This window comes from Colobus angolensis, unplaced genomic scaffold, assembly GCF_000951035.1.
Source record: "Colobus angolensis palliatus isolate OR3802 unplaced genomic scaffold, Cang.pa_1.0 Scaffold17, whole genome shotgun sequence".
NCBI lineage: Eukaryota > Metazoa > Chordata > Mammalia > Primates > Cercopithecidae > Colobus > Colobus angolensis.
Genome location: NW_012114821.1, coordinates 3,768,715 through 3,789,455, shown reverse-complemented (window position 1 = coordinate 3,789,455; position 20,741 = coordinate 3,768,715). Strand labels below are relative to the sequence as shown.

The window sequence follows — 20,741 nt, the reverse complement described above, 5'->3', positions numbered from 1 at the left end:
GCTGCTGGGCCTGAGCGTGCAGTCGGTCGGGTGGGCGAGGGCGCCGCCCTGGTGGCGAAAGCGCCTCCTCCAGATCCCCCCTGAATGGCGCCGGGACCCGGCTCTCCCCAGACCCCACGTGGCGATGTGCGGAGGCCGGCTTTTTGAGCTGTGTCCCTAGATCGCTGACCTCTGGCCTCGACTCCCAGCTGCACCATCCGGAGGCAGGGGTGGGGGTCCAGCGGGTGGGGGTCAACCTGATTCTTCTGCAGAGGAGAAAGCTCCCGATCCCCTCTGCTCCTGGCCTGTCTTAATAGCTGAGGGTCATCACTCTGTGGCCGCATGGTTTGTCCCTTATCACTCTGTCACTAAAGGAGGTCCTGTGAGCGGTCACTCCAGGACGGCAGGGTGGACCAGGGCTGCCTGGGTCACCCCAGTCACACGGGTGCCCTTGGAGGTGCCGTGGGACCGGAACCAGGCTGGCCACGCGGCCCCGTGGTCGGCATGGCCATTAGAGCAGATGTGACTCTCGCCCGCACGGGGGTGTGGGCCAACTTCACCTCTTCATCCTCACAGCAGCCGGCGAGGCTGCTCAACCCCACTGTGCAGTGCGCTGTCAGCGGGGGTTCAGAGCCGCAGACGCTCCCCACCCAATAAGCAGAGAAGACTCAAGACCTACTGATCCCGACAGTCATCAGGCTTTGTCAAAAATCAGGTGCCCAACATGTGGCAAACATCACGATTATTGTTAACAAATGGCAGCTGAGGTGGTCATCGGCTCTTATCTTGGGTTTTAATCATCCCTGTGAGGTCTAAAGTCTCAGTGGCTTTCTAGGTTGGTTGGCCAGTCCCTGGCTGAGTTGGGGATCTGAGAAGCTGGCCTGGGGTGCAGTGTCTGAGTCCAGGCGTGAGTCTCCTGCCATCTGTTCGGCTGCTCTGCAGGCTGCTCGTGCGTCGTCAGCCTCCCCTGGGCTCTGAACAGATGAGGCTCTCAGGATTTGCTGGGGTGGAAGAGAAGGAGCCCTGGGCTTAGCACTGGCAAACCTGGTTTCCAGCGGCTCTGCCCCGTCCGGCTGGCCTCTGTGTCAAAGGGGGCTCATGAGGCTTGGATCTCTGGTGGGGGTGACAGCACTCTTGGGGGCGGGGGTGATGGAACATGGGGCATGAAAGGGCTCCGAGATGTCAGTGGGAACAGACTTGATGTGTGCTGGCTCGTGGGGCTCAGTGGAGTCTGGTCCATTCCCCATCTTGGGAGCCCATACCACCCTCTGGGAGGATCTCACCCTACCTGAAGGCCACCTCCTCAGAGAGGCCTCCGTGATTGCGCACCTCCCCCCCAGCAATCACAGGAGGGACGGGACTCAATGGTTCTGTGGGTCGCATGCCGCTTCCTGTTGCCATAATCCTTTGCCTGGTTAGTGTGTGTCCCCCCGCCCCCACTGACCACCCAACCAGTGCCCTCTGAGGGTAGCTCATGGGGTTTGCTCACCCCTGACCCCCACCCAGCACCTACCATGGGGCCTGGTGCCCAGAGCATGTTTGGCAGGTACATGTATGAATGGAAACGTGGTAGGGGAGACCCAGGCACTGAGGGTACCTGCAGGCTTCCTGGAGGAGGAGGGACTCTGGTCTGGTCTTGAGCATGAGGAGGTGTGTCCAGGGACATTCTGGGGAGAGAGAAAAGGGTACCTGGAGTGTGACTCCTACAATCCCTCCCCTCCTCACCTGTGAGGGAGGCAAGGGCCGAGGGGCCAGTGGGCCAGGCTGAGAAGCTGGAACTTGGTTTTGTAGGCCATAGGGAGCCATGGAAAGTATGTGAGAAGCAGCAGGGTGGGGACCACCATTGTGTCTCCAGTCCTGTGCCAGGCCTCGCTGTAGGGGGGTGGCTTGTCAGGTGGGTGGGCAGATGACGTGGGCTCTTGACCCAAAGTCTAGTCTGGGCTGGAGGTGGGCTGCACACTTACCAAACGTGAATCAAGCTGCCTTCAAGAGACAAGGATACGTGTACCTCCCTTGATACCTGCCCTGGTGAGGAGGCTGGGCTGGCTGATTGGGTGGGGGTGGGGGATGGGAGGGGTGGTAGACTAGAGACCCCAACCAGGTGGGGAGACCAGTGGGCCCCTGGGGCCTCAATGGTAGAAGCAGGGCTGGCCCAGTGGTGGCCCTCTGGGGGCAGATCTGTGCTCTCCCGTTTGGTTCTCTGGTTGGGGTCCTGAGCTGCCTGGGGGTGTCAGGGACATTGACAAGGAGAAGGCATAATGACGTGGGTGAGAGGCCCTGAGACCTGGGCCCACAGCGAGGTGGGGGTCAGGGAGGCAGCGGCCAGGGCCTCACTGTGGCCTCGGAGGACACCCAGGCCTGAGTGTCCCATTCCTGCCTGGACCCAGACCAAGACCAGAGGAGAAGGGGTGGCATCCTCTCTGGGGTTCAGGGATACAGGGGCCACACAGGCAGCACCAGGCACTGTTCTGAACACTTTTCATGCCCCAATCCATTTATTTCCGATAACTCTGTAAGGGAGGGACGGTTGCTGTCCCTCTTGACAGGAGGAAGCCGAGGTGCAGGGAGTGGCTGTTACTAGGTAGTGAAGGTTCCCCTGAGGAGGTGGTGTTTGCAGCAGGGCATGACCCAGGCCAGGAGGTGGGGAGGGAGCTTGTGGGGGTGGGCTGGGAGGTGAGGTGGGCAGCCCTGTGGAGGCAGCTTATGGAGGCCTCTGCTAGGCCGATGGTTGGGGACAATAGGGGGAGTGGAGGCCTGACGGCCCTGGGAGCTGCTCTGCCTGCCATGGCAGTGTCTCCGCTGTGAGCCAGGCATCCTACCTTCTAACCCTGTTTGTGACAGCCTGGGAACCTGAGGCACAGGTTGGCATGGGGTCTCTTTGAGGAACCAAGTGACTTGGCTCCAGGGAGGAAGTGACCCCCGACTCAGTAGAGATGCCAGCATCTCAGACCCCTCCCTGGAAACCCACGATATTGTCATTACCTGGCCCACTCGCCCGGGGAGTGTGGGAGGCAGCTTGGCAGGGCAGGGGGTGGGGGGTGACTGGGCAACCCCACCTGGGAGGGCAGGAGAAGGTGGGCGGGCTGTGTGCTGGTTCTGTCCATTTCTTTCCTGAATCTTCCAAGCTTAGCCCAGCACCCGGCCCTTGAAGGTGCCCAGTACATATCTGTCAAATTGGATGAATGAACGGATGAATGAATGGATGACTGCCTGGTCTCCAGTCCTCGTTGGTGGGAGTCCTGTGGTCCAGGGTGGGGGTAGGGGAGGCTCAGAACCACTGCTGAGCTTCAGGAGGGTGCAGAGCAGGGTAGAGGGCAGGACACCCCTGCAGGGATGGGGAGGTGGGTGGTGGGCCTTGTGCAGGGCAGGTAGCCCAGGATGCAGGCCTTGTGTGCCGGAGTGTGGCACCGTGTGGTGTCAACAGGTGGCCTGGCTGGCAGTGGCTGCTGGGATGCTTTCCAACCACTGACACCCCCATCCTTGCCCCCAGGAAGGGCAGGTGGGGGGCTGGGGTGCTGGGGGAATGACAAGGCCAGGGTGAGGGGGGCTGGGAGTGGGGCCTGGCTGTGTCACACCCCCAGGCAGGGAAGATGCCCTACCTGCTCTGCTGCCAGGTGGGCTTCTAGGGTGGCAGAAGGGGTACCTGGAGGGTTTGCATGGCCACATTTGGGGTCACACTTCCCCTGGCCGTGCCTCAGTTTCCTCATCTGAGCTGCTGCCAGAGGCCTTGTCTTCCAGCTGTCAGTGTCCACTGTCTCCTCGTCCCCTCAAGATCCCGGTGAGCCAGGGCTTGCCATACCTTTTACAGGTGGGGAACCAGGGCTCAGAGGGGAGAAACAGTCACAGACAGCACTGGCCTTGACCCCAGGCCCTGTAAGACCAGAGCCCAGTCCTGACCGCAGTGGGTTGGTGCCACCTTGTGAGTGGGGTCAGAACCCCTCCCTGTGACTGTCCCCCTCCTCTACGTCCTCCCCCTGCCACCTCTCCTCCCTTGCTCCTTTCCTCTGGCATCCCTGGTTCCATTAGGGGACGGTCCAGGCCCACAGGGGTGAGGCTGGCCGAGCTGAGTCCAGGTGTGGGGAGCTGGGGCTTGGCACTGGGCTATGGGGGTAGGGTCTGAGTCCTGGGTTGGGATTGGTCATTGCAGCAGGCCACAGGGTAGTACTAAGCACCTCCTGGGGTCAGGTTTCTACCCATTACTGGGTGGTTCTCCTGGCGCCATTGGAGCTTGGGAGGCTCCAGGTGGGCCTGGCAGGGCCTGAGTGGCCACAGATTTGGGAGGCTCCTGGTGCCTGGTGGGCATCACCTGCTGCCTGCCTGATGCTGGGTGCCTGGGGCCCAGTGGCAGCCTGAGTGGGAGCCCCATGAGTGGGCCCATGCTCTCGCCAGGTGCCCACCTACCCACCTGCCTGTGGAAGCAGTGGTTACAGCCCCCAGGTCTGTGGTGGAGCTTTGGCCTGCCTGGGCACTGCTGGTGGCTGGCGGCATGTGAGCAGCTTCAGGAGGAGCAGGGCAGGCCTCTTGGGTTGGCAAGTTAGCGCCATGCCCCAGGAGGCACTGTCAAAGCTGTGTGTGGCCCAGAGGGGCAGTGGCTGAGCACAGGGCTGTGTCCTTGGAGCCCACACTCATCTGTAGATGCCCAGCGGGTAGAACCCGAGCCGGTGCCCAACAGCTCTGCTTCCAGGCCGCAGCCAGGCACCCCATGACTGGCTTGGAGCTGACACCATCTCGGAAGGTGGCTTTCCTCTCTGGCAGTGTCTCTATTTGTAAAGGCGGCCATGGGCCCCAGAGGACTAGCACTGGCCCAGGGTTACACAGGGAGTCGGGGTAGTAGCCTGATGTGAGACTCCAGGCATCAGGAGCATGCCTGCCTCCTTCCTGGTCAGTTCCTCCAGGTAAGCCTTCCCTGACCTCCCACCCTCCAGATCACCTGCCATCCTGGGGCTTCTGCTCAGGGGCTTTCCTCCTGCTGGTCCCCGTCCCTGCTATGATTGCTCAGAAGCACCAGAGAGGGGGCCTGGGACGGACAGCTTGAGAGGCTGCCTGAAGGTGGAGGGCACAAGGGATGCTAAGGAGTAGTGAGGTCCCCATCACCAGAGGTGTGCAAGCTGGGGCTTAGGTGTGGCGTAGGTGACCTTTGAGTTTCCTCTAGACCTCAGGGGTCGAGATTCTGTGATGGGTTCTGGATGTTTCCCAGATCTGGACCTCTGCCCAGAACGTTGGGTCATTTGTTCCTTCCACAAACAAGTGGGAGCCCTCTTGGTGCCAGGGCCTGTGTGGGAGGTGGGGTGAAACTGAGGACCTCTCAACCCTCCTTCAGTTGGGATGCCTTCCCTGGGGCCTGGGACACTCTGCTCTAAAGGACACATAGCAAGGGGAGAGGGGATGGGATGGGGTGGGTTGGGGAGAGGGGATACGATGGCATGGCGGGAGCGGCAGTGAGGGAGCTGGGCTCTTGGAGCTGCCGGGTGCAGGGGCCTGGAGGACTCTGGGAAGGCATCCTAGTGCATCAGGCGTGAGCTTGGCCTGCTCGGGTCTACCCTTCTGGCCCCCCTAGCAATGGGCGGACTTGGGCTCGCTCTGGGAGGATTCCAGGAACGGCTCCTGCCCGGATATAAATAGACTTCTCCGAAAGGCCTGGGGCTGTGCCAGCTGCAGCAGGTGCCCCCCAGGCCTGGCCACAGGGCCCCAGGCAAGGGGGTGGAGCCCGGGTGGGGGCGATGAGGATGCCGGGGTCCACCTTTGTAGCCCCAGAGGCATGATGGGCTCTGTCTGGTTGTAGCATCACAGAGCTTCATGGGAACTTTCACTCTGAGACCCTTTTATGGATAAGAAAACTGAGGCTGGGGTGGCAGAAGCAGCTTACCCCAGAGGTCGTCTCTCCCAGAGGGCTAGAGTTGGATAAGCAGGGTCTCTGGGGGGCAGCAAGACCCAGCTCCAACTGTGGTTCCTCTGCCTTCTGGCTGTGTGACTCAGGCGGATTGCTCAGCTTCTCTGAGCTGTTGTGGTTCACCAGTGCAGTGTGGCAGGTGTTGGTGCCTTGCTTGGGGAATGCAGTGTCTAGCCTGGTATCCTTAGAAAGTGGCTGAGGTTGGAGACTGGTGGGGCAGAGTCCCTGAAGCTGACCCATTCCTGCCTTGGACCTTCACGGAGATGCTGCTGGAAGTGGTGAGCTGAGAGCACTGGGCAGGAGTCAGAGCCTAGTGTCTCCCTGTGGTGCTGGGTGCACCCACATGGGTGGGTGTCCTTGCCAGGGAGCTCACACCCTTGGGGGTCTATGAGCTGGCAGGCAGGGCTACCTGGCTTGGTGCGCCCTTGGGTGGGGGCTCCCATGGGTCCCTTCAGACTGGGCACAGTCCTCCTGTCCTCGGCTCCCTGGTCTGCTTGCCCACCTGGGGGCGGGAGGAGATGAGGGTTGCCAGCACAGCTGGGTCACGCTGATGGCGATGCTGTCTGGAAGTTTGGGTGGGGAGAGCCTGGCAGGGGGAGAGTGGGTCATGCTCTCAGCAGGGTCCCTTGATGACCTCAGATTGCAGGGACCAGGTTGTTTGAGAGCTGCAAGCAAGGCCAGGCCTCCAGGGACCCTGTGCTGGGGGTGCCACCCATGCCCCTCCACCCTGCTCTGGGTGGCCAGGGCAGGCACAGAGTGGATCGTGATGCCAGCTGCACCCTTGGGGCTTATAGTCTGGGGAGCACATGAGTTCCCGGCAGGATGCTCCCAGGAGGCAGAGCCAGGAGTCCCAGGGAGGCTTTTGCTTGAGAGGGTCTGGGAGGGCTTCCTGGAAGAGGGGACGCCTCTTCGGAAGTGCCCAGCCTCGGAGTTTGTGGAGCCCTCTCCCTGGCTGAATCCTGCCTGCCGGTGTTACCTGAGTATGTTCCTCGTTTCAGTGCCTCAGTTTCCTCACCAGTACACTAGGGGAGAGCAGCGTAGCCAGCCACAGCTGGATCGTGAGGATTAAGTGAGGGGACAGTAGTGTCTGGCACACGGTAGGTGCTGAGTAAACACATGGAGGAGTGCCGGGGCCGTGGGCTGGTGAGTTGGGCAGGGGGTCTGAGCAGGAGGGACTCGGGCGCCCTCCTCCTCAGGGTGCAGGACAGCACCTGCACAGCGGGGCCGCATTTACATTTCCAAAGCTGGGCGTGCTCCCTCCAGGCCTCCCCACCAGGAGCGCGGCCCGGCGGCGGCTCCTGCCCTCAGGACCCCCAGCCCACAGCCCCGTGCAGCCCCGTGAGGGGACCGGGGGAGCTTCGCGGTTCTAGGGAGGGCAGGCACCGGGAGAGGGCGCTGGGCCGGCCGGCGGGAGGAAGGAGCGGTCCCGGGCTGCAGCGCCCCCGGCCCTCGCCGCGCCCCGCACTTCCCTTTCCTGGCCGGGCTTCCTCTTCCCCGCGCCCGCCCTGCGCGGCCCCTTTGTTTCCCGGGCAGGGCGCGGCTATATTTAGGCGGCAGGTGTGGGAGCCCTCGGCAGCCGGGTCGCCCGCCGGTCACGCCCCCCACGTGACGCCCGGGCACTATAAATAGCCGCAGGCTGCGGTGGCGGCAGCGCCTGGAGCCGGCTCCGCGGCGGAGGGGCGGCGCCCCGACCCGGGCCCAGCACCGTGGGCACCGCCCGGCCGGCGCGTATGGAGGCGGCGGGACGCCTGCGGCGCGGGTGAGCCTGGCAGGTGGGGACGCGGCGGACCCAGGCCTTCCGGGACCCCAGCCCCGCCGGGGAGGAGGTGGCGCCCTCCGGAGGGCTGGGCGGGAGCCCCGCTGGCGTCCAGGGAGGGGGCCGCGCCCCTTACCACGACCCCACCCGCGACAGCTGCCCCGGGACTCCCCAGAGCGCCCACCTCAGCCCTGACCGCGGCGCAGCCTTACTTCTGAGACCCACTGAGCCCCGGGCCGCCAGACTTCTTCCCCAGTATCACAGGGGGGCCCTCTCTGAAGGGGCCTGGATTCAAACTTCTTAACCCGCTGTGCCATCGGGAAGGAGGGTGGTAGCCTCCCTGAACCTCGATTTCCTCTTCTGTACAGGGGCTCCGTGTTGTTCCTGCCTCCTAGACTTGAGGCAGAGAGAACCCACTTAACTGGACGCCTGGTGTGGCCCTGGCCGGGAATGTCCTCTCCTCTCCCTGGCTTGTTTCCTCGTCTGGCCAGCAGGGACAAGGATGGACTGTTCCTTAAAGGGTCTTGGGAAATCGCTGAGGGCTCTGAGCCTGCTGGCCCGAGGAGGCTGAGCCGATCTTGGGAAGGGTGCTGCGGGGCTCGGTAGCAGGAGGGAACTCGGAGGGGCTATGGCTGCCAGTGGGTCCCTGTGCTGTGGGCCACGGGCTTGGTGGGGGTGGTAGCGACTCAACACACGGAGGCACGGGCAACCTGTCCCCATTTCGCAGATGGGAAGCCTGAGGCTTTGGCTTCAGGGAGTTCTCAGTGCCTATCCCTGGGGATCCTTAACCCTTGCTCTCAGGGCCCTACCTGGTGACCTCAGTGGGGGCGTGCGGTTAGGGCGGGGTGTTCTCCCTTGGGGGACAGCCACCAGGCAGGGCAGAGCCACACAGTGGTGCCAGGGCATCATTGCTATCACCTGGGGCAGGGGTAGGGGCTCCAGGGTGCAGAGACAAGTGGGGTGTGCGGCAAGACCCCAGCCCAGCTTTGTCCAGCCTCTCCCTGGACCCCGACCCCATTCTAGCCTGGGTTGTGACCCCTGAGGTGGTTCAGAGCCTCCTCCCTCCCAGCAGCCTGCAGCCCTGAGGACCTGTCTAGGGCCACTGGGCAGCAGGGCCAGGCCATGTGCTGTTGCCTGTGGGGTCTTCCCAGGTCCTTGGCAGCTGTGGGCGTGAGGGGTTGGTCAGCCCCTCAGGGAGAGGCCCAATGCTGTGGCTTCTCCAGCGCTTTTCCTCCTTTCTTTCTGTAAACATGAACTCGGCTCCTGCGCACAGGGACATCCTGCCGTCCCAGGAGGGACCCAGGTGTTTGTGTGCTGTTAGCACATGGTGGCTTCCGTCACCCACTCTCAGAGCCTGTGCTCCCTCCAGCTGGGCAGGGTGGGGGCTGGCGGGACCAGGGGCAGGATCCTTGTCTCCACCTTTACCTCCTGCTGGAGGTCCCACCCCACCATCCGTTTTTTTTTTTTGGGGGGGGGGTTTGCTCTTGTTGCCCAGGCTGGAGTGCAATGGCGCGATCTCGGCTCACTGCAACCTCTGCCTCCTGGGTTCAAGCAGTTCTCCTGCCTCAGCCTCGCGAGTAGCTGGGATTACAGGCATGCACCACCATGCCTGGCTAATTTTTTTTATTTTTGTTTTTAGTAGAGATGGGGTTTCTCCGTGTTGGTCAGGCTGGTCTCGAACTCCCAACCTCAGGTCATCCACCTGCCTCAGCCTCCCAAAGTGCTGGGATTACAGGCATGAGCCACCACACCCACCATCTGTTTTAACCTTCCCAGAACCACGCAATGGACAGAGCCTGAGGTGTGGCGCTTGCTCTGAGCCCGTGAGCACTGGCTGCCACCCAGGGTGTGGAGGGCAAGCAAGGAGGAGCCCACGGTCCCATGCAGCCATCCTCCGAGTCCAGGGGCCCAGGCCTCAAGCCCTCCCTGCACCTGGGCTGAGATTCCAAGGGCCCAGCCTGCCTGGTGGGCAGCTGGGAAGGGGTGCTGGGGCTGGGGCAGGAGCACAGGTGAGAGGGGGTGGGTTGGGGAATGGAGGGCTCTGCTGGACAAGGGACCCTGAAGTGCCTTTCCATGGGTGGTAGACAGTAGTGACAGGGCCGGGCTTGGGTTAAGTCTAGGGGGCTGGAGAGTCTGCTAACAGCTGGGTCATAGCCGGAGGGAGCTTAGGTCACTTGTGTGGCCCCTCATTGTGCTAATGGGGTAACACAGAGGCTGGCACCTTGTACAAGGTCTCCCAGCCCTTCTGTAGAGAGGGAAGGCGGCTGTGTGCTCCTGGGACCCCCTTGCCCGGGAGCTTTGGGGTTGTGAGACCCAGAGAGGGAGAGAGGCAGGTGTGGAGGTGCTTCGGGTTGCTGTGGCCCCCCTGCAGCCTCCCTCTTCAGGGCCCTGTTACGGCGTGAACCCACTCCTGGCCACCTGTGCTGTCACCACCTTGGCATGTGTGCCTGGTGGCTGGCCTGTTGGTGTGGTCTGTCCCCGCCTCCGCGAGCTCCTGGAGGGGCAGAGCTGGCCTGTTTATCCCCTGAGCTTGGCTGAGCCCTGTGTGAGCAGCGGAGACACAGTGGCGGGGGGACACCGGTGAGCAGGGGGCTACTGACAGGCAGGAGACTGCAGAAAGCAAGAGGCAATTAGGGTGGCCCACGGCCGCATGTGGGGCCAGGCCCCTCACCTCCCTGTACTGGCAGCACTGACTGAGTGTCTGGGCCCCATTCCCTGAGGATGGGCCACCCAGAGAGACCTGGGCTCAGATGTTCGCAGTGGCCAAGAATCGGAAGAGGAGAGGGCAGCTGTCCTGGGGTGGGGGTTCCACAGATCACAGCAGGTGGGCAGGGGCCAGGCTCAGGCTTCTTAGGGGAACTCGGCCTATGTCCCCACAGAGGGACCCATCGTCTTTGTGCTGGGTTCACCGTGTCCTCGGGGGTGTGTGTGTCCCTGAAATCCCTGTCCCCCTCTGTCCTCTGTCATGCCCTGCTGGCTGTGTGGTGGCTGCCCTGTCGCCTCCAGGCCCTGGGTCAGTCCTGGCAGGAGCCGTGCGTCCTCGTGCTCCCACATAAGGAAACAGACCTAAGAGGGTCATTCCCTCAGCATGGTCAGGAGGAGCGCTCTGGGAGAGGTGTCGCCTGTGACTGCGGGCTCAGGGCAGGCATGAACCCCTTGTGGGAGGTAGGCATGAACCCCTGCGACCCCTTTCTATTCATTTTCATCTTTCCCCCCAGATGCTGTGTGCTGCGGACCCGCCTGGGGTTCATGGAGTGGGCCACGGGGCCCAGCCCTGAGCACTGCTGTACCCAGGCTCGCCGCGCCTGCTGCTGAGGAGTCCCCGCGCTGCTGGCTCTCACCATTGCCCTCGCCTGCCGATGGCCTCTGCTGCCCCGCCTGGGGCCAGCTCTACCGCCTGAGCCCCCTGCCCCCCTCCAGGACTCACCGTACCCCGATGGGGTAACGTGACAGAGGCCCCGCACGTCAGAGGCCGCTGTCCCCACGGCCGCTGCCCGTGACCCTTGGTTCAAGGCTGCTGGAGTTGGTTCAGTTCAAGTTCATTCTTCCTTTGGCCCTTGGGGGCTTGGGGCCACCTCTGAGTGAAGGGGGCTGTCTGCCCATCCACCGATGTGGAGAGGGCGCCCCCAGCGTGGGGTCCAGCTCTGGACGCTGCTTGGCGGCCGGATTCTCTTTGGGCTTTTAAGTTTTCTTTGCTGAGGTTTTTTTGGTTGTTCTTTTTATTTTTTGCCTCTTTATGACTATCCAGCTGTGAGAGACAGGAGTTTGGAGTTGCCCGCTTTACTTTGGGTGGGGTGGGGGTGCTGTTTTTTTTCTTTTCTTTTTTAAGAGTTGGGTTTTCTTTTTTAATTATCCAAGCACTGGGCAGCTTCCTCCCCCACACCTGAGTATTTGCACAATATTTGTGCGGGGTATGGGGGTGGGTTTTTAAATCTCGCTTTTCTTGGACAAGCACAGGGATCTCGTTCTCCTCATTTTTGGGGGGTACGTGGGGACTTCTCAGGACGTGTCCCCAGCCTTCTGTGCAGTCCCTTCTGCCCTGCCGGGCCCGTCGGGAGGCGCCATGGCTCGGATGAACCGCCCGGCCCCGGTGGAGGTGAGCTACAAACACATGCGCTTCCTCATCACCCACAACCCCAGCAACGCCACGCTCAGCACCTTCATCGAGGTGAGTGCAGGCAGAGGTGCGGCAGGCACGTGGCCCAGGTGTCTGGGAAGCCGAGCTGCCTCAGGCCTCCCGAGAGGGGTCCCTAGCCCCGGCTGGCCAGACAGGGCTCACAGCCTTGAAGCAAAGCCCAGTCCCCGTGGCAGGATCCTGGAGAAGGGACATGGGGGTACCCTGGGAGTCGGGGCTGAGGGTGTCGGGGGATCAGCTGGGTCCCCTGGGAGGCCTGCAGGGGGCTGGCATGTGATAGGAGGGACTCCATGCCATGTGGATAGAGGCAGGGGGTGAGGTGGGGGGATACATGGGCCAGGCTCTGCGTGCTCAGCCGTGGCCTGGGCTGAGGCCCTCCCGAGCCCTTTGCTGTCCTTTTGACCTCTGTGCATAGGCTGAGCGGGCAGGAGGTGCCCTGGTATGAGAAGTGGCTGCTTAATGGGGAAACAGGCAGACGGGGGACAGGTATGCAGGGCGGCTCCATGGCTAGCCCAGGCCTCCACACGTTGCTAGGCTCTGGGTGAGGCCTCAGGTTAGACGAGGCTGGACAGGGGGCTTCAGGACCCAGATCTCTATGTGAGGAGGGACTGAGCAAAGGTCAGCACTGACCACAGGAGGGAGGGACCGCTGTGCCCTGGAGAGCCAGCAGAGATGCCTGCCACTGGCAACCCTGGCAGATGGGACCAGATGCGTTTACAGAAGCTATCTTGGGAGTGGAGTCTGGAGAGACCTGCGTGGCCTCCTGGAGGAGCCTGGCCTCTGCAGAGCGCCCTGCTGTTTGCAGGCCTGGGGCCATTTGCAGAGTCTGCGGCGGCGTGTGGGGCCATTGACAGCCTCTGGCTGTGCCAGCTGTGTCAGAGGCTGCAGCTGTGTGCAGGGTCATTTATGACTGAGTCCTTTCCCCTGTGACATGAGATAAGCCATCATGGTCTTGTCATAATGAAACAGGAATTTGGGCATGAGAGGGTATTGAGAACTGTAGAGCAGCAGGATGCATTGGGCACCCTGCCATCAGGGAGCCTGGACCCCGGACACTGAGCCAGGTGCCTTACAGAAGATGGCTGTCCCTCTCACAGCTGAGACCCTTGAGATAACAGCAGGATGTACAAGAAAGATTGGCGAGAACATCATGAGTGGCCAGGGTCAGGCCTCAGAATATGACTGGGATCAGGGTTAAGCCTGTAACCAAGGTCAGGTCTCAGTGTGTGACCAAGGTTGGGACTCAGAGTGTGTCCAGGATCAGCACTCAGTATGTGACCAAGGTGGGGGCTCAGTGTTTACCAGGATCAGGGCTCAACGTGTGACCAGGGTCGGGGTTCGGTGTGTGTCTGGGATCAGGGCTCAGTATGTGACCAGGGTCAAAGCTCAGTCTGTGTCTAGGATCGGGGCTCAGTGTGTGACCAAGGTTAGGGCTCAGTGTTTGACCAGCATCAGTGCTCATGTGTGACCAGGGTCAGGGTTTGGTGTGTGTCTGGGAACAGGGCTCAGTATGTGACCAGGATCGAGGCTCAGTGTGTGTCCAGGATCAAGGATCAGTGTGTGACCAGGATTAGAGCTTAGTAAGTCAGCAGGGTTAGGGAGGGCTCAGCCTGTGACCAGGGTTAAGGCTTAGTCCAGGATCAGGGCTCAGTGTGCGACCAAGATCAAGGCTCAGTATGTGACCAGGATCAGGGCTCAATGTGTCACCAGGGTTGGGGCTCAGCATGTGACCAGGATTAGGGCTCACAGGTGTGTGACTGTCAAGGCTCAGGATGTGACCAGGATCAGGGCTCAGTGTGTGACCAGGATCAGGAAGGGCTCAACCTGTGACCAGGGCCAGGGCTGAGTCCTGGGCTGGGTGGCCGTTCCCTCTGCTGAGGGTGCAGAGGGCCTCTGAGGTACCCCACGGCCATAGAGCCCAGCACCCCGCCTGCTCCCTGCATTCTCAGATAGTTGGGTGCTGGCCTCTCTGTGTTCCAGGTCCCCGTCCCGTGACCAGCTAGACCCAGCAGCTGATTCCTCACCCCTCCCAAAATAGCTGCGAGAGCAGGTGGGGTGGGAACAGCCCTCACACGTGGCCCCCGTGAAGTGGGTCCCCCGCAGTGGGGGTATAAATGTCGGCCTGGCTGTGAACTACCACGACCTTTTCCCTGGTCGTGTGGGGCTTCCCTGCTGGCGTGCAGGGCCCAGCTCCCTCCTGGCCGCCATCTGAGTGATGCCCACCCTCCCTGCTCTGAGGTGCCCCAGCTGACGCCCGCCCCTCTTAGACCCCAAAGTCCCCTTGGACTGGACCCATCCCTGCGGCTCAGCTGGGGTCGCTGCTCAGATGCAGGGGCTCACATGTGGACTGGGGGGTCCAGTTCCTGCTGCGGGACTGGAAGTAGCTTTTCTGGAAGAAATGTCCTTGCTGGTAGATCTGGGGTCCTGAGCACCCCCGAGGAGGGAGTGGTGTGCTGGGGAGCTGGGGTCCCAGCTGCCGGTGACCATGAATGTAGGTGGGGACACCTTTGCCTTTGCTGAGTGGCCCAAGGGACCTGGGACAGGCTCTTTCACACCCAGACACCACCTTGACCAGTGGCGGAGCCTGAAGTCCACTCTTGGTGGACCTCACTGCATCAGGGTCTGCCTGGCTGGAGGGTGACATGCCCTTCCCTGGGGGCTTCAGGGACCATGCCCCTGCCCCAGGGAACTGAGGGGACAGGATTCCACCTCGAGAGGTCTGAGGGGATAGGGCTCCACCCCGAGGGGTCCGAAGGGGCATGTCCAAGTCCTGGGTGATGGTGGGGGACACAGCTGTGCCCTGGGAGCCCTGGTGAGTGGGTCCCGCTCCCTGAGCCCTGCAGCCCCAGCCCAGCCCAGCCCTGCCTCTTCCGTCCTCCCCTCCCCCAGGACCTGAAGAAGTACGGGGCCACCACCGTGGTGCGCGTGTGTGAAGTGACCTATGACAAAACGCCGCTGGAGAAGGATGGCATCACAGTCGTGGTGAGGCGCGCGCCGCGGGGACCCTCTTCGCTGCCGCCACCAGGGGAGGGTGGGGTGGGGGCTCTGGGCCTGCACAGAGGGTTTGGTGCCCCTCCTGTGGCAGCCCCGGACATGTTTGTGCCTGGGCCACGTGTGTGTCTGGGTACATCAAGGGAAGGCCAGGGTGTTGGACCTTGTGACCTCAAGAAAGTCACCCTTGTGTACCCCATCTTTCTGTCTCTAGATTGGGCCAGCCTGGCTCGCCAGGCAGGGGTGGCACATGCTTGGTGCATGGGCCAAGATGGGGGGTGGGCTCCTCCACCTGTCTCAGACCCTCTTCCCGTCCTGTCTTGGGTCCATCTCAGTCTCTGCCAGGGTGGCTGCGGCCCTGTTGCCAGGCAGCAGGCTCCTGGGGAGGACCCTTGGGCAGTTTCCTTGGCTCCTTTGGCCCTAGGGACCCAGGTCTGGGCGGGGTGTGGGGCGGTTCTGCTGCCGTATCCTTGCGGGGGGGGCCACAGCAGCTGCAGGCCCAGAGCTGGCCCCAGGGCAGGGGGGTCCACCCCCAGCCCGGTAGACGACTGCCCCCTGGTGCAGGCCCGCCCAGCTGCATCCGGGCCTGTCTCCTCAGTGCGGAGCTTGAGTGACCCCTCAGTCACTGCTTTTCATCCCAGGACTCTGCTTTTGGCTGTGGTTGCTGTTTCATAACCTCAGCTTGGCGGTTTGGAGTGGTGGCAGTGCTGGCGCTTTGGGGTCAGACAGGCCTTGGGCTGCGTCCCGCCTCTGCCCTCCCCCGCCTTGTGACACTGCGGGTCACTCCGAGCCTTGGGTTCCTCACCTCAAAGCGGGGCTGCTTGGAAGAATGGGAGGTGAGGCGTGTCCCCGCTTCTCGCGTGGGGTGCACCCACACCCTCCTTCCTCTTCCACAGCAGTGGGAGGGATTGGGGTCAGACGTAAGTAGCCGTGCAGACCAGTTGTCTCTAGGAGTTGCCCTGCCTGGAGGCTGGGGAGGGGTGAGATGCCCCCAAGGGCTGCGTGTCTGCTCAGTGGGCCCAGCGGGCTCTCCCTGGCATCAGACAGCCCCAGGCCTGGCACAGTCCCACGGCCCTGCACGAACTCTCTTTCCCAAGACTGAAATGTGTCCATTCCTACTGCAGCGCTCTGGCCCGGGCCCTCCCCTAGGAAGACTCACTTGCCCACCGATCCAGGGCGCTGGGGAACGGGACAGTGGGAAGCACAGGTCATCTTCTAAGACCAAACTAACCCCCAGGAACAATGGGCCGGGGTCCCGTGGAACCGCCTGTTTCGAGTGCCCTTGGAAACATGGGCCCTGTCTCGCCCCATAACCCTGTCTTCAATCCTTCCTGGCACCTGGGCTGTGTGTGGCACGTGCCAGCCGTCTTTGCATGCCACCACGGGGGACTAGACCTCTTGCACCAGGCGACCCAAAACCTCTCAGGCTGCCACCGGCACACAGGCGTGAGGGATTGTGACCCCAGAACCAGAGCTCGGGCTGACAGGTGTGGGGATCAGGATTTGTGTGACTCTGGACGAGGCTCCACTCAGAAAGGGGTGGGGTGGTCTAGGAAGGCTTCCTGGAGGAGGGGACAGCTGCAGTGTACAGGGAATAAGGAGGAGTCTGAAGCACCCACCATGGGGTGCCCATGGCCAAGCTATACGCCTCCTGTGTGTCCTCTGGGTCTGCTGCCCCCACCCTAATGGGCTCGTACCCTCTGCCTCTCAGAGCTCCCTGTTCTCGCCTGAGCCCCAGGGCCCCCTCTCCACTCGCCCGCAGCTGGGGGTCCTCATGTCGCTTCCCTCCGCAGGACTGGCCGTTTGACGACGGGGCGCCCCCGCCCGGCAAGGTAGTGGAAGACTGGCTGAGCCTGGTGAAGGCCAAGTTCTGTGAGGCCCCCGGCAGCTGCGTGGCTGTGCACTGCGTGGCGGGCCTGGGCCGGTGAGTGTCGGGGCAGGGCAGGGCTCACCGTGTCAGGTGGTTGGGCATCTCATGGTCTGACAGCCTCGCTTTTGGATGTGGGTCTTGAACACACGTCCATGCGACCGTCCCAGGAGGCCCGTGCCCCAAGTGCTGGGGCTCCCAGACTGGTCCTCTCCCAGCATCACAGAGAGGAAGTGCTTCCCAAAGTCTAACCCAACTTCTTCCTGCCGTGGTTGTAACCATCCCGACATCTTGTTCAGGAAAGGGCTGTCATCCCCCTCTCCAGACACAAAGATCCACCCCCACACAGCTGGGGCCTCAGACCCCTGCTGGGAGAACGGGAGGAAGAATGGCAGCTGGGATCGGATGAAATGACCAGTGGGACAGCCCCATCCGCAGAGGGAAGCCTAGGCGAGCAGGGTTGATAGCAGGCACGGATCCAGCTCTTAGCACTTCACTCGGGAGCCCTTGTTTAACCCTCCCCCAGCAGATCGCAGAGAGGTTGCCTAGGAGGGAGCCAGGATTTGGACCCAGTGCTCAGGCCGGGCTCTGAGGCTGTGGCCTCCGTGGGGGAGCTTCAGGCAGGGGGGAGTCTAGGCCCCTTGGGCCCCCGTGTCCTGCGTCTTCAGCAGGTGCCCTGCCAAGGGGACAGGGGTGCGCAGGCTCTGATGACCCCAGCCCTTCTGTTTGCCCCCAGGGCTCCAGTCCTTGTGGCGCTGGCCCTCATTGAGAGTGGGATGAAGTACGAGGACGCCATCCAGTTCATCCGCCAGTGAGTGGCCGAGGTGGCGGGGTGGGCTGTGAGCGCTGGGGGAGGGGAGATCTGGCTGCCCACAAAGGGTGTTGGCGTTGACTCTGTGGTTCTGTTGCCCTGAGGCTGCGTCGCTCAGCACAAGCTGGGCCTTGCTGCAGAAACGGGGAAGCCCGAGGTGTTTCTAATGGGTGGGGACCGCAGCCCCTGAGGGACCATGCAGCCACGCAGGGACACAGCGAGGCCACTCACCATACCGTCCTGCCTGCCCTCCACAGACGGAGCTCCTTCCTTCCCAGCCATCCTGACAGGGGTGGAAGGACCCTCAGCCAGCCAGTTCAGTCCCTCCATGAAAAACAAGAGCCTGAAACCCCATAGCACACCGTGTCCACCCCCAGGGGCGCTCACACTGGGCGAGTGTCTCAGAGCTGCTCTGAGTCCAGCTGCTCACCACCCCCCCCGTCAACCCTGAGCTCTCCAGCTCAGCCCCTCCCGCCCTCCTTGGAGGCTTCCAGTCCAGCTTGCCTGCCCCATCCCTGTCACTTGGTGGCCTCCCTGGGGAAGGCTGCCATCTGCCCACTGCCCAGGGCGTCCTGGGGCAGTCTGGCCAGGACAGCAGGGCCAACTCTGGAGGAACAGATGCGGCGCCTGAAGCCTGCCCCTGCCCAGCCCACCATGTGCCTGCCCGTGAGTGCAACACACCCGTGCTACTCCTTGGACAGGCTTGGCTGGCGAGGCCATCTCTTCCTCCCAGAGGCAGGCTTGTTCCTGGCCATACTGGCTGGCCCGCCCTGCGGGTCCGTGCAAGAGCGTGGCCTGCCCTGTGGGTCTGTGTGGGAGCGTGGCCTGCAGGTGCTCAGGTCTCCTTGGGGACCCTGGGATGTGCACGCTCACACACAGACACGCATGGGGGTCATGCAGGCACACACACAAGTACACGTGTGCACACACAGACCCAGACATACGCAGGCACACACAGGCAGGTGTGTGTGAACACAGGCACATACAGACAAGTGGGTATTTGCACACGTAGACACACATGGATGCACTCATACATGACATGCACTTTCACACATGCGGGTGCACACAGGCGAGCACCTTCCCTGGGGCCTCTCCCGACCATGTCTCACCGAGCCAGGGCTTGTCCGTCCCTTGTGGCTTTTGCTGTGTGGCTCCCCGCCCCTGAGGCTGTGCTGGTCCGGACAGGTTGGGCGGTGCTGCAGAAATGGCCAGGCCCAGAACGGCATGGGTACTTCTTGGCCCTGTTGCGTGTCTGTTGGTGGGGGCCCTACGCGGAGGCCTCGCTGAGGGCTGCGCCTTCCCCAGCATGCCGGTCACTGGGCAGAGGAAGCGAGCATGGTGGAGCCACACGGGGTGCCTGCAGCTTTGCTGGACAGAGACTCCTTGCGCTACTTCCGCTCCCACTTCCTTGGCCAGGGCCAGCCCGTGGCCACGCTTGAGGCCATGGCAGGTGGGGATGGATGAGCCTCCAGAGGCCCCGGACACCTGTCACCTCAGGGTCTCTCAGGTGTGGGTGCAGCATCCTCTCCTCCAGGAAGCCTTCCTGTCCACCCCAGCCCAGGTGTATGTGGTCAAGGACCAGGTGGCAGGGACAGGGTGAGCACATAGCCCAGGTCCCCACTGTAAGGACCAGGTGGCAGAGGCAGGGTGCGCACACAGCCCAGGTCCCCACTGTAAGGACCAGGTGGCAGGGATGGTGGGGACAGGGTGAGCACGCAACCGAGGTCCCTGCTGTAAGTGAAGGTCGTGTAGCTGGACCGGAATTCTGGGCTCAGCCCCTCTCTTACTCACAGCCCCCCCTTCCTGGATGGTAGAGGTGCCCAGACACCACCCTTGTTGCCTGCTCATGGCCTTGGGGTGGGTCCTACCCATCTGGGGAAGCCTGGGGGCCGTAGGGAGCCCAGAGTCAGCCTGCAGGAGGTGGCGCTTTGGTGAGTTTGGAAGGCAAGCAGGGGTGAGCTGCAGGAGGCCAGGAAAGGGTGACTGTGACTCTGGGAGCAGCCATGGCAAGGCCCTGGGATGGGAGGGGCATGGCCAGCTGCAAGGCGTTACTCCAGCTCACTGCACTCTCAGCTTCCAGCTCCCTGGGACAGGTGAGGTGGCTGAGCCAGGGCCTTGGATGAACCCTGTCCCTGTCCCCCTCTTCCTAGGAAGCGCCGTGGAGCCATCAACAGCAAGCAGCTCAGCTATCTGGAGAAATACCGGCCCAAACAGAGGCTGCGGTTCAAAGACCCACACACGCACAAGACCCGGTGCTGTGTCATGTAGCTCAGGACCTTGACCGGGCCTGGTGGCCCTGCCCAGCCCTGCTCTGCCCAGCCCAGCAGGGGCTCCAGGCCTTTTCCTCCCCGACGCCTCCGCGCACTTGTGTCCGAGGAGCCCCCCGGCCCGTGTGGCCTCCGGGCCTTCTCCTGTCTCTGCCGCTCCCTCTGGCGGCGCTGGCCGTGGCTCTGTCTTTCCAAGGTGGGTCGGGCGCCCTCTTCCCTGGACCCCCTGCCCGCCCCCTCCCACACCAGCCCAGGCCGGTCTCCTCTGGCCTGTTTGTTGCAGGGCGGGGGTACATTTTGTAACCACTGGGCGCCCCCAGCCCCTCTTCTGCGACCCCTTGCCCTGACCTGTTCTCGGCACCTTAAATTATTAGACCCCAGGGCAGTCAGGTGCTCCGGACACTCGAAGGCAATAAATCAGGAGCCGTGGCGTGGCCGTGTGTGTGTGGAGTGGGCTGAGGCATCAGGCGGGGCGGGCCGGTGGCCTGGGGGTCCCCCGGGAGGGCTCGGGAGGCCGCTGTCCGGATGCTGGGCCGCTGCCCAGGCTGGGGCTCCCGCGTGCTCCGACGCTGCCCTCTGGTGGCCGTTCTGGGTCCCTGCACCCCGACCCAGGGGCCGGCCTGCCTTGTCTTGAAACCCAGGCGGGAGCCCTGCTTTGGGCGGGGTGGCCATGTTGACGGTTCTCGGGACTGTGACATTAGAAGGCGAGGTGGGTCACCAGCATTGTCCTCTGCAGGATGGGCTGGGATTCATTTGGCACTTCCTCAGGGCCTGTGTCCGGCGGGTTGGTCCCTGTCCTGCCCCAGCCAGGTGTCCACATTTCAGGCTCCGAGGCGCAGAGAAGGCTGCAGGTGGTGGCTCAGGTGGAGGAAGGCACCATCCATCAGCCCAGGGAGGGAGGGTACCTCCTGGGCGCCTGGGGCTGGATGTGAGAGGCCTGGATCGGGGCCTGCTGGAGGGCGTGGACCGGATGCTCATGTGTTCCTGGGTGCAGCGTCTGTGTTGGTGGCTGGCCCCACCCTAGGCCAGGGTGCACGGAGGGCAT

General features: G+C 62.8%; 1 protein-coding gene across 1 annotated transcript; it reads left to right on the top strand.

Annotated features, from left to right (window-relative positions):
* The first annotated feature begins 7,491 nt into the window (after window positions 1-7,491).
* On the top strand, window positions 7,492-19,721 carry PTP4A3 (protein tyrosine phosphatase type IVA, member 3). The gene is made up of 7 exons (XM_011938122.1): window positions 7,492-7,628; window positions 10,844-11,066; window positions 11,578-11,793; window positions 14,650-14,742; window positions 16,545-16,675; window positions 17,355-17,429; window positions 19,580-19,721. The coding sequence occupies exons 3-7, from the start codon at window positions 11,689-11,691 to the stop codon at window positions 19,695-19,697; spliced, it is 522 nt and encodes a 173-aa protein (XP_011793512.1). The 5' UTR covers window positions 7,492-7,628; window positions 10,844-11,066; window positions 11,578-11,688; the 3' UTR covers window positions 19,698-19,721.
* The last annotated feature ends 1,020 nt before the right edge of the window (window positions 19,722-20,741 follow it).

Bases quoted from the DNA above. Each gene is read 5' to 3' on its own strand.
- PTP4A3 (XM_011938122.1), top strand. From the start codon at position 11,689: ATGGCTCGGATGAACCGCCCGGCCCCGGTGGAGGTGAGCTACAAACAC. The intron at 11,794-14,649 runs GTGAGTGCAGGC...CCCCTCCCCCAG, and splicing joins CGCTCAGCACCTTCATCGAG to GACCTGAAGAAGTACGGGGC. The intron at 16,676-17,354 runs GTGAGTGTCGGG...GTTTGCCCCCAG, and splicing joins TGCGTGGCGGGCCTGGGCCG to GGCTCCAGTCCTTGTGGCGC.